This window comes from Neoarius graeffei, chromosome 14 (genome assembly GCF_027579695.1).
Source record: "Neoarius graeffei isolate fNeoGra1 chromosome 14, fNeoGra1.pri, whole genome shotgun sequence".
Classification (NCBI taxonomy): domain Eukaryota; kingdom Metazoa; phylum Chordata; class Actinopteri; order Siluriformes; family Ariidae; genus Neoarius; species Neoarius graeffei.
This window is the reverse complement of record NC_083582.1, coordinates 32,089,893-32,101,651: the sequence shown is the minus strand read 5'-3', so window position 1 is coordinate 32,101,651 and position 11,759 is coordinate 32,089,893. Positions and strand designations below refer to the sequence as shown.

The 11,759-nt window shown below is 40.9% G+C and overlaps 1 protein-coding gene across 2 annotated transcripts; it reads right to left on the bottom strand.

Moving 5' to 3' along the window:
- Positions 1-1,833: 1,833 nt before the first annotated feature.
- Positions 1,834-9,593, bottom strand: prrt2 (proline-rich transmembrane protein 2). 2 transcript variants are annotated; one of them, XM_060938804.1, is made up of 5 exons: positions 9,505-9,593; positions 8,470-8,773; positions 5,178-5,488; positions 3,979-4,108; positions 1,834-2,463 (listed from the first exon to the last, which is right to left on the bottom strand). In XM_060938804.1, exons 2-5 carry the CDS (start codon positions 8,699-8,701, stop codon positions 2,447-2,449), a joined length of 690 nt encoding a protein of 229 aa, XP_060794787.1. In that variant the 5' UTR covers positions 8,702-8,773; positions 9,505-9,593; the 3' UTR covers positions 1,834-2,446. The 2 variants fall into 2 exon arrangements, with proteins under 2 accessions (XP_060794787.1, XP_060794788.1); XM_060938805.1 differs by having other exon boundaries at positions 8,527-8,773.
- Between the last annotated feature and the right edge of the window lie 2,166 nt (positions 9,594-11,759).

Here is an 11,759-nt window from a genome sequence, read left to right as displayed (position 1 = left end):
GCGATTGCTCATATCCAGTAAATGTGGATGGATATATAATTAAAAAAAATTCACAGTTGTGGTCAGAAGTTTATACACAGTGACATGAACGTTATCTTGGATATGAAGGTCATGGCAATATTTGGGCTTTCAGTAATTTCTTTGAACTATTCTTTTTCTGTGGCAGAATGTACAGCATACATCTTTAATTTAAAAAAAAACACTAGAATTTGGTGCACAAGTTTTAACTTTCTTTGGGTTTTCTGAAATCAACACAGGGTCAAAATTATACATACAGAGTCAGAAAAATATACATACATCACACCTAATATTTGGGTAAAATGTCTCTTCGCAAGATTCACCTTGACCAAACATTTTTGTTTACCATGAACAAGCTTCTGGCAGAATTCTGGTTGGATATTTCACGACTCTTCATGGTAGAATTGGTAGAGTTCAATTAAATTTTTTTTTTTCTTGGCATGGACTCGACTTGTAAGCACGGTCCATATATTTTCAATAGGGTTGAAGTCAGGACTTGTTTTAAGCTTAATGTTAGCCTGCTTTATCCTCCACAACCAGCTCTGATATGTGTTTAGGTTCATTGTCCTGTTGTAACTCCCAAGTCGTGTTCAAGTTTCTGATAGTTTATATTGAATTCTGAGGTAGTCCTCCTTCTTCATTATTCCATCCACTTTGTGCAATGAACCAGTTCCACTGGCAGCAAAACAGCCCCAGAGCATGATGATCCTACCACCACCACCAGCTGATACAGTGTCCCTCTGTACATGGTGGTCATTGTGGCCAAACAACTCAATCTTTGTCTCATCTGACCATACAGCTATCCTCCAGAAGGCTTTTTCTTTGTCCGTGTGGTCAGCTTCAAACTTTAGTTAAGCTTGAAGGTGTCAATTTTGGATCAGGGGGTTATTTCTTGGATAGCAGCCTCTTAGTCCACAGTGATCTTAAATGTAGACAGTGATCCATCAGCTTCCAGTTCATGGCAGGGCTGTGCCATGGTGGTTCCCAGGTTGTTCCTGACCATCCAAACCAATTTCCTTTCAGCTGAGGGTGACAGTTTGGGTTTTCTTGAAGCAAAGTGGCTTGGCAATGTGACTACACCTCACAATAACTTGGATACAATTGTTTGAACTGATCTTGGAATTTGCAGTCGTTTAGAAATGGCTCCAAGAGACATTCCGGAGTTGTGTACATCTGCGATTCTCTTTCTCAGATCTGCACTGAGCTCCTTGAACTTTCCCATTTTACTGTGTGCTGGTCAATCCAGTGAGTGCTGTAAACAAACCCTTTTTATGAAGGCACATAGAAGCTACCAGCTGTAGTCAATCATGATCTCTAACAGGAAGTTAAGAGACCTCGTCCTTGGCAAGATAAGAGACATTTTGGAAGTTTCAGCACCTCTAAATTAGTAATCTAAGTGAGCATATGTACATTTTTGACCATCTATGTATAATTTTGACCCTGTATTGATTTCAGAAAACCCAAAGAAAATGAAAACTTGTGCACCAAATTCTAGTGGTTTTTTTAAAATTAAAGATGTATGCTGTACATTCTGCCACAGAAAAAGAACAGTTCAAAGAAATTACTGAAAGCCCAAATGTTGCCATGACGTTCATGTCACTGTATGTAAACTTCTGAGCACAACTGTATATGCAAAACAGAAGATAACCTGACGCCATACAGAAACATCTTCAGGCAAGTTGTTCAGTCATGAATTCAATTTATGAACATCATATGAAACATGACAACAAAAGTATATTAAATAAGTAATAAAACAAACAAACAAAAAACCCGCTCCCTTAATTTAAATAAGTAAAAAATATTAAATTATACTTTGAAACGCATAAAACAAACTAAAAAACATTTTTTAAAAAATTACATTTTGTATTAATAATTAACGAGCTGCCATCTTTCTGCTTCTAGTCCAGTAATGCCTCGTTCATTATTCACATTAAAACATTAAGTTTGGTTCCAGTATCTGTCGATGTGGGCATATCACTTTCCGCTCTAATAGTGCAATGTGTATTCTCCTCCTCTTCACAAGACAAGGAAGAATCTCAGGACTTATGATGCATTTTTCTCAAACATTTTGCATGATGCAGTGCAGTTCTCATAGCTGATCTGAAACGTGCATTCTGACCAAGCCTAATGTGGACTGTGTGTGTATTACAGCTTCATCATCAAGTGCTTTTGGCTATTTGGCTCAAATGGTCTGCTGCAAACACTGATTCAAACATTCATGCATTTCAACTCCATTTCTTGTGGTGGGGTTTCAGATTGAATGTAGTCTTGAATTAGTATTATTATTATGATTAATTAGAGAGTGCTGGAGAGGAACAAGGTGTCAGCTTACTTATTAATCACCTAGCTAAAACTGTGATCACAGGAACAGATAGATAGCCAGACAGAAGCATGGTCTTGCGGTTAGTAATCTGATGTGAACCTCGCCTCAGGATTTCACGTTAACTGCAAAACACAGATCAAAAATGAACATGTTTCACGGTAAAACATTAAAAAGGCACTGAATATTTAAGTAGCTCTAAATATTTTATATTCTACTGTACATACGGGCCACTTTTTCCATGGAATAAAAACATGTATTCTATTCCCTTCTAGTGGGTTTATTGATGGCATACAATATTATCATACCGCTTATTATTACGCCACTCTACCCAATGGAGAATGAGCATGCAATATTGTTATAATATTGCACGCTGTCAAGACAACTCCATGACATCACACACGAAGATCCAATGACAAAACTTTTCTGTTGCGCATGCTCACAATCATTTCTTTGTCAGCCAGGAGAGAAAGAAGATGGGGTTAATTCAGTGCTGGGTTTAAGCACTAAATAAATAAACTGAAACTAAAGGCGCGCTCAACACCCGGAAGGCTACCAAAACTTCATTATTCTTCATGCATATTTACAAGAGAAAAACATAATAATGGACATTAAAAAAAAAACGGAAAAGGGACACGTTGGAGATGTAAAACTTCCGCACTAGCGAATGACTGACAGTTTGTAAACAAAAACAGTCGTGATGTTTGCTTCATTAAAAGCAGAAGATTTAAAGAGACAGACGCGCTGAACACCCGAAAGGCTATAAAAACTTCACTGGATATTCTTCACGCATCCTTACAAGAGAAAAACATACCAACGGACATCGAAAAACTGGAAAAGAGAGCAATAGCGGAAATATTGTCAAAGTTCTACTTGGAGGTGAGGAAAAAAGTGACGGAGACTTTTACAAGAGGACTTCGCTCGTGGACTTCACTCAGCAAAACCCTTTTGTTTTGAACAACTGCAATGTAACAATCCACTATGACCAAAAGTAAATTTGAACTGTCAACCTGGATATAACTTGTATACAAGTTGGGTTGTTGTTCAGGTTTTTTGGACTTGTACCATTTTTATTGTTAGAACTCTGACTTTGTACATTGGATCGACAGAACGTTGAATTACATTCGATCAGAATCAGCATTCGACATTGGTAAGTTACCGCCCTGTTCTTAAATTTTTGTAAAATCTATAATTGCTCCATCGAATGTGTATGTATGACAGTCATGATAATATTGGCTGGCTTTTTTCGTGAGATATCAGATATATTCCATTCAGCTACTCATCTTCGACTCATTCAATATCATGCTAGCTGAATGGAATATACCTGATATACCACTCAAAGCCAGCCAACATTATTTAATTAACATATAATTCATGTATTTGAATAACTGAAGAACTTAAAATACGATAGAGACTGTTTGGGTCTTTGGGTCAAAGCATAAAGAAAATAATGATAGATCAGTGACAATCCAAACAGTTAATTACTATAGCCTCTTAAAAATGTACTTTCATATCTAAAAATACTCGCATGTTTTTACTTCACAACTTATTTCACAGTTGCAAGCAAACGTGCTTGAAAATACCCTGACAAATTTATGTTCTGCATAATATTGTAAGAAACACAGACAGAGGTCACTTACTTGATAAATTGACAGCACATGCCACAATAATGATAACCCCACCCACAATTGACACGATGGAAAGCAGCTTCGCTACGCGGCCCAGCCGTATGGCTCCATCAATATTCCCCTGTTCCAAGCTATTGCGGGACTAGATACAAATAGACACAAGTGACAGTTGTGTCCATAATTAATTCTGGCAGACACTTCTACACAATTTACAAGCAAGATAATACACTATTGAGCAGCTGACAGTCGCTCTCTGACACTTCTGGGATTTAGACTCACAACTTTCCAGTTACTTGCGCAGAACCTGAACCACTGAAGTACTACTTCCTTACATTATTTCAAACTCTATCATGAACAAATACAGTACATGCCCAAACATGTGTATACACCTGACCGCCACAGCCTTATGTGCTTCTTTTAATTTATTCCAAACTCATGCACATTAATATAATGTTGGTACCCCCCTTTCCTGCTATAAAAGCCCCCACTCTTCTGGGAAGTCTTTCCATTAGATTTTGGAGCACGGCTGTAGGGATTTGCCATTCAGCCACAAGAACGAGGGTGCAGTCGGTGTTCCAATTCATCACATAGGGTGTTCAGTGGGGTTGAGGTCAGGGCACTTGAGGTTCTCAAGGACACTCAAGTTCTTCCACTCCAACCTTGGCACAAACTATGTCTTCCTGGACCTCGCTTCATGCACAGGGGCAGGTTAGGGCCTCTTAGCGTCAGTAAAGGAAGAAATATTTTATACAATTATGAGCTTCCAACAGTTTGGAGAAGACCCACATATTGGGGGAAGCCATGGCCTAATTTTTAGAGAAGCAGCTTTGGGGCCAAAAGGTCACCAGTTCAAGTCCCTGAATCAGCAGGAATGGCTGAAGTGCCCTTGAGCAAGGCACCTAACCCCCAACTGCTCCCCAGGCTGCTCTGGGTATGGTGTACGTTGCTCTGGATAAGAGTGCCTGCCAAATGCCATTAATGTAATGTGTGATGTTCAGGTGTCCACATACTTTTGGCCATGTAGCATATCAACACTAGACAATCATACTGGTTCCAGACCCTCACACATAAATTGGGCTAAACAAAACTGATCTGATTACATCTATGATTATTTCTGGGCTTTTATTTGAAATATGAAAGGGCAGCAAAAATCCCACAATCTTCACCTTCCCATCAAAGCAAGACAAACATAATTCTCAATTTCTGCTCACCATGACAGAGTAGACAAATCCCACAATGTTAATTGGCCAAACGGGGCAGAAGCAGGCAATAATAGCCAGGAGGAGGTAATCTCTGGGTTTGGAGCGATCCAGCGGTGGGTTGGTCGCCAAGCTGGAGTGACGGGAGATTGAGGGCCGTGGTGAGAATGCTGTGTAAGCAATGGAGCTGGATCTGCTACCCTTTCGTGTGCGTCCAAAATGAGGGGGATGTGCCTGGGGGACAGAATGATGACGTTGAGGTGGAGAGGAGAGTCTAGGAACTGACGTTTTTGCTTCTGGAGAAGAGGAACAGACTCCATGACCTGCCGACAAAAATGGTGGATTTGATAATCAGTCCAGAATAATGGATATTTTATTGCTTTCACATTTCATAAAGATGTTACGGTTTAGCTATTCTCAAGATGCGTACATGAAACATTAAACAAATAATAGATAGACTTTATTGATCCATACAGATATACAGAGAAAATAGTTTATCATTAACCTCACCTAGCTATCAAAAGGCTGAATTGAAAAGTAGTCCGCGTCCAGTTGCAGGAATGCATGTGACTTCACCATAGGTGGAAGTAACACAGCTCTAATACAACCCTGATTCCAAAAAAAGTTGGGACCCTGCATAAACTGTGACTAAAAACAGAATGCAATAATTTGCAAATCATGGAAGCCCTATATTTCATTGAAAATAGTACAAAGACAACATATCAAATGTTGAAAGTGAGAAATTTTTTTTTTTTAAATATATGCTCATTTTGAATTTGATGTCAGCAACACGGTTCAAAAAAGTTGGGACAGGGCAACATCCCTGTCATCCATCCACTATCTGTAGCCGCTTTATCCTGTGCAGGGTCGCAGGCAAGCTGGAGCCTATCCCAGCTGACTGTGGGTGAGAGGCGGGGTACACCCTGGACAAGTCGCCAGATCATCGCAGGGCTGACACGTAGAGACAACCATTCACACCTACAGTCAATTTAGAGCCACCGATTAACCTAACCTGCATGTCTTTGGACTGTGGGGGAAACCGGAGCACCCGGAGGAAACCCACGCAGACATGGGGAGAACATGCAAACTCCACACAGAAAGGCCCCCACTGGCTACAGGGCTCAAACCCAGAACCTTCTTGCTGTGAGGCAACAGTACTAACTACTACACCACTATGCCACCCACAGGGGCAACAAAAGACTGAAAAAGTTGTGTAATGCAAAAAAGCAAAACAACAAACCTAATTTGGTTAACTGGTAACAGGTCAGTAACATGACTGGGTATAAAAAGAGCATCCCAGAGAGGTGGAGTCTCTCAGAAGTAAAGATGGGGAGGGGTTCACTACTCTGTGAAAGACTGCATGGGCAAACAGTGCAACAATTTAAGAATAACGTTCCTCAATGTAAAATTGCAGAAAATTTGGGGATCACATCATCTACGGTACATATCATTAAAAGATTCAGAGAATCTGGAGAAATCTCTGTATGCAAGAGACAAGGCTGAAAACTGAAATTGGATGTCTGTGATCTTCAGGCCCTCAGATGACACTGCATTAAAAGCAGATATGTGTCTGTAGTGGAAATCACTGTATGGGCTCAGGAACACTTCAAAAAAACATCATCTGTGAAAACAGTTTATTACTGCATCCACAAATGCAAGTTAAAACCAGATATAAACAAGATCCAGAAATACCGCCACCTTCTCTGGGCCCGAGCTCTTTTACGATGGACTGAGGCAAAGTGGAAAATTGTCCCGAGGTCTGACGAATCAAAAGTAGAAATTCTTTTTCAAAATCATGGACACCACGTCCTCCAGGCTAAAGAGGAAAGGAACCATCTAAAGAGGAAAGGAACCATCTGCCTTATCAGTGCACAGTTCAAAAGCCAGCATCTGTGATGGTATGAGGGTGCATTAGTGCACATGACATGGGTAGCTTGTACATCTGAAAGGCATCATTAATGCTGAATGGTATACACGTTTCAGAGCAATATGCTGCCATCCAGGCAAAATCTTTTTTTGACAAAACAGACAATGCCAAGCCACTTTCTGTACATAGTAAAACTGCATGGCTCTGTCGTAAGAGAGTCCGGGTGCTAAACTGGCCTGCCTGCAGTCCAGACCCGTCTCCCATTTAAAAAACATGGCGCACTATGAAGCACAAAATATGACAAAGGAGACTCCAAACTGTTGAGCAACTGAAATTGCCCATCAGCATTTCTCTTTCAAAACTACAGCAATTTGTCTCCTCAGTTCCCAAACATTTACAGAGCGTTGTTAAAAGTAGAGGTGATGCAACATAGTGGTAAACATGCCCCGTCGCAACTTTTTTCATCCGTGTTGCTGACATCAAATTCAAAAAACAATAAAATCTCTCAGTTTCAGCATTTGATATGTTGTTTGTACCATTTTCAATGAAATATAGGGTTTCCATGATTTGCAAATCTTCACATTTTGTTTTTATTTACAGTTTACACAGCATCCCAACCTTTCTGGTTAAATGCCTAGTCTGATCTGTCTCACATGCTCCCTTCCCCATCTGACAGTGACAGAAAACTGCACTGGCAGTCTTTGATCTTTAAATAAAACTCTAATTAACCACCAAAGAAAATAATTAATGTGCCAGTCTTCATAACATCAGGGTCTCCCTTGCTGCTCCTGACAGGACAACCTTCTGGACAGTTTTAATTAGACTGCATGGATTTAATTACGTTAAGTGTACACACTCGGAGTGGAAAAATACACCTTGCTTTTTTATTCGAAATGGCCTGATAAACTGTCTCCGTGGCCTTTTAAATAATGAAAAATGTCCAGCTAGCAGCCTGTCTACCAACCATAAACCATGCAAATATACAGTGGTTACTAACAAGAGATTGTCACTTGTAATGAAACGCAAACTATAGTATGCAACACTAGCTTAACACTTAACCACTGGTTCCATCAGCCTTGACACAAAGTGCTCCCTGAATAATTCACTGTTGCTTTCAGGTATACAAAATGCTTCGGCGGTCATCCCAGTGCTATTATTTAATATTGGTCCATTATCTATAAGCATCTGCAATGAAAATAAGCCTTTTATATAATGTTTGTCTTTTTCACACATTACTTTGAGTCCCATTGAAAAACTAAAGCTTGTTGTAGTGGCAGGCATTTGAGATTAACTGAACATTTATACAGAATCTTTGCAGTCACCAGGATTACCATGCTGCCAACTGAGGAGACAAGGTTAAGGGAAGGGGAAGAGGAACCACCACCACCCCACAACTAGATTCAACCCAGATCTCAGCAAGAAAGGTCACGCCACTACCATTTGCAGTCTTCGGTTTGACGACTACTACGACCTCTCCAGGCTCATGTACCTCACCCTGGGCTTGCTGGTGCAACGAGAGGGGTTGCAGGCAAGGGAATGAGTCAGATTTGTGTGCACAGAAGGCTGTCTCAGTTGGCTGAATTGTCACAGGGCCTGGAGTCTGGCTGCCTGATGGTTCTATATCCTGGGGTCCAAGCAGTGAGTCTGTCAGTGTCTGATGGTTGTCCATTTTTATGAAGAAAGAAGTCAGAACGTCCAAATCGATGATGGTCGGTGACGTTTGAACAAGGATAAGATACACCTAAAATACAAGACAGAACAGTACAAGCTGATCAGATCAGAAATATGTAAATTGTTGATTGCATCATCATCATCACACTCTGGGCTATGATGGGACAAACAAACAAACAAAAACAATGAAATCAGCTGCCAGGAAATCACAGCCCATTTTCACATCTATTTAGAAGACAAGTTAATCACAACTCAAAACGTCAAATCTGTTAAACAGGCACAGATTCATACGGATTAAGCTACGAGAGCCAGAAATAAGAACTCAGCATCAAGGAATAGCAGAAATAGTATATGTAATAAAAGATTGACTATAGAATGATCAGCTTTTTTTTTTAAAGAGAGAATGCATTGCATGCATGAGCATATGATGACTGGCTGAAATATTAAAAAACAAACAAAAAAACAATAATAATTTGAGGACATGAGAAATGTTAGAGTAAGGAACAAAGCCACATGGATGAAGATAGCCACTTCCAGGCTGAACGAGAAACAACAAAACACACTTTGGAAGGTTCTGAAAAATGAAATGATAGAAAATATGATTGTGCAGAAGACATCATGGGTAAAAACAGGACTAGGTACTGGAGTCAACACCACAGGTAGACTTCACCTTAGCAGGTTGCAAAACAAGACAAAGAGTCCCCTCCCCCATCACACACACACATCCCAAAATGCATTCACACTGTCCATATCCATTCAGTCCTAAGGTCTTATAGGTTGCTATCAAAACTATAAACATACCTCATTCACATTCTCCACTTAACGCCACGCCCAGATTTCATGTGCCTTTGTCCTTAATTATTATTAGTAGTAGTATTCCAGAAATTTACATTAGGGAAAAAAAGAAAAAAAATCCCATGTGGTCGTATGTCTCCAACAAGCATTTTTTTTCTTTAATTAGATGTGAAATTGAGAGATGCACAAAGGATGCATCCATCCCAATCCCAAGACAGTAACTAACAGAAAGGGAGAAATAAGGGAGAGAGGGAGGGAGGGAAGGTGGGAGGAGAAATCACCAGGGCTGTGTCCCAAATCACATCCTCCCTTACTCAGCAGCCTGGCAAAGTAGTGCCCCAGAGGAGTGTGCGGTTTGTTTACTCCTCTATTGATGTGTATAGGTACAGCCATATGGTTGATACCCATGTCACGTGGTTGGCATGAATAGCCTGCAGCATGTGTCCTGTTAGATTCAACATAAAAACAATTATTAAAAATAATAAGGAGATGGAGGGCAGCACGGTGGTGTAGTGGTTAGTGCTGTCGCCTCACAGCAAGAAGGTCCTGGGTTCGAGCCCCGGGGCCGGTGAGGGCCTTTCTGTGTGGAGTTTGCATGTTGTCCACGTGGGTTTCCTCCGGGTGCTCCGGTTTCCCCCACAGTCCAAAGACATGCAGGTTAGGTTAACTGGTGACTCTAAATTGACCGTAGGTGTGAATGTGAGTGTGAATGGTTGTCTGTGTCTATGTGTCAGCCCTGTGATGACCTGGCGACTTGTCCAGGGTGTACCCCGCCTTTCACCCATAGTCAGCTGGGATAGGCTCCAGCTTGCATGCAACCCTGTAGAAGGATAAAGTGGCTAGAGATAATGAGATGAATAAGGAGATGGAGTTATTGACTATATGACCTACCTTGAGAGGTTTTTTTTCCCCCTTTCTCCCCAAATCTTGGACCCTACGGGTACTACATACACCCAACCACTTGCTGTTTTCTGCCGTTCTCTGATCAGCCGATTCCTTGCACAATGCGTCAATCAAGAGCTTCAGTTAATGTTCACTTCACACATCCCATCCGAATGGGAAAAATTGTGACTGTGGCATGGGCATGCCAGATGGACTTCAGAAACTGCTGATCTCCTGGGGTTTTCACACACAACAGTCTCTAGAGTTTACACAGAATGGTGCGACAAACAAAAAACATTGACTGAGCGACAGTTCTGTGGGTGGAAACAAACGCCTTGTTGATAAAAGAGGTCAGAGGAAAATGGACAGGGGTGGGTTTCCTAAAAGCCTCTTAACTAGGAGAGCGAGCGAACATTAATTGTGCTGCACGCTCTACGTTTCATTCATTGGGCATCATGATGGTGTAGTGGTTAGCATGGTCGCCTCACAGCAAGAAGGTTCTGGGTTCGAACCCAGTGGGGGCCTTTCTGTGTGGAGTTCGCATGTTCTCTCTGTGTCTGCGTGGGTTTCCTCCGGTTTCCCCCACAGTCCAAAGACATGCAGTTAGGTTAATATGGGACGGCCTTGGGCTGAGGTGCCCTTGAGCAAGGCACCTAATTCCCAACTGCTCCCCGGGCGCTGTTAGCATGGCTGCCCACTGCTCTGGGTGTGTGTGTGTTCACTGCTTCAGATGGGTTATTTCACAAGTGTGTGATGAATAAAGTTGTGCTTTCTTTCTTTCTACCATTTAATCTTTGTGCTACGATGCTTTTGGGAAACTCAGGCCAGATTGGTTCAAGGTACCAGGAAGGATATAGCAACTCATATATTTGACCTGTTAACACGTTTGTACTAATTTGTGGTGTGTTTCCCAAAAGCCTCAACGCTAAGAGCATCTTAACTAGGAGACAGAGTGTTCATTGCTCTACCATTTAACAATGATCTTTGTGCTACAATGCTTTTGGGAAACAGCACTGATGGTTACACATTTTTGTATTGTTGTATTTATGGACATGTGGCACAAAAGCACAGAAATAAAAGCTCCAAATCAAGAACCACAATAATCATGGCTCAATTTCTGGAATTATTTATTGTGTTTTTGGTCATTCATAATGGACTAATCAATATAAAATGTATTTGATGATGCAGAATAAATAAATGTTAGTTTAGGCATCTGTTGTTTTTGTCATAATCAATTGTCATTGACAGGGACTTGAGAACGTGTGTTTGAAAGATGGGGTTGTGGTAGTCAACATGATGCATTTATAGCATAAAAAGTAGGGACAAGGATCGAGGGGGGGAATGAAACATGAAACACAATCCAATGTTTCAGGACCGGG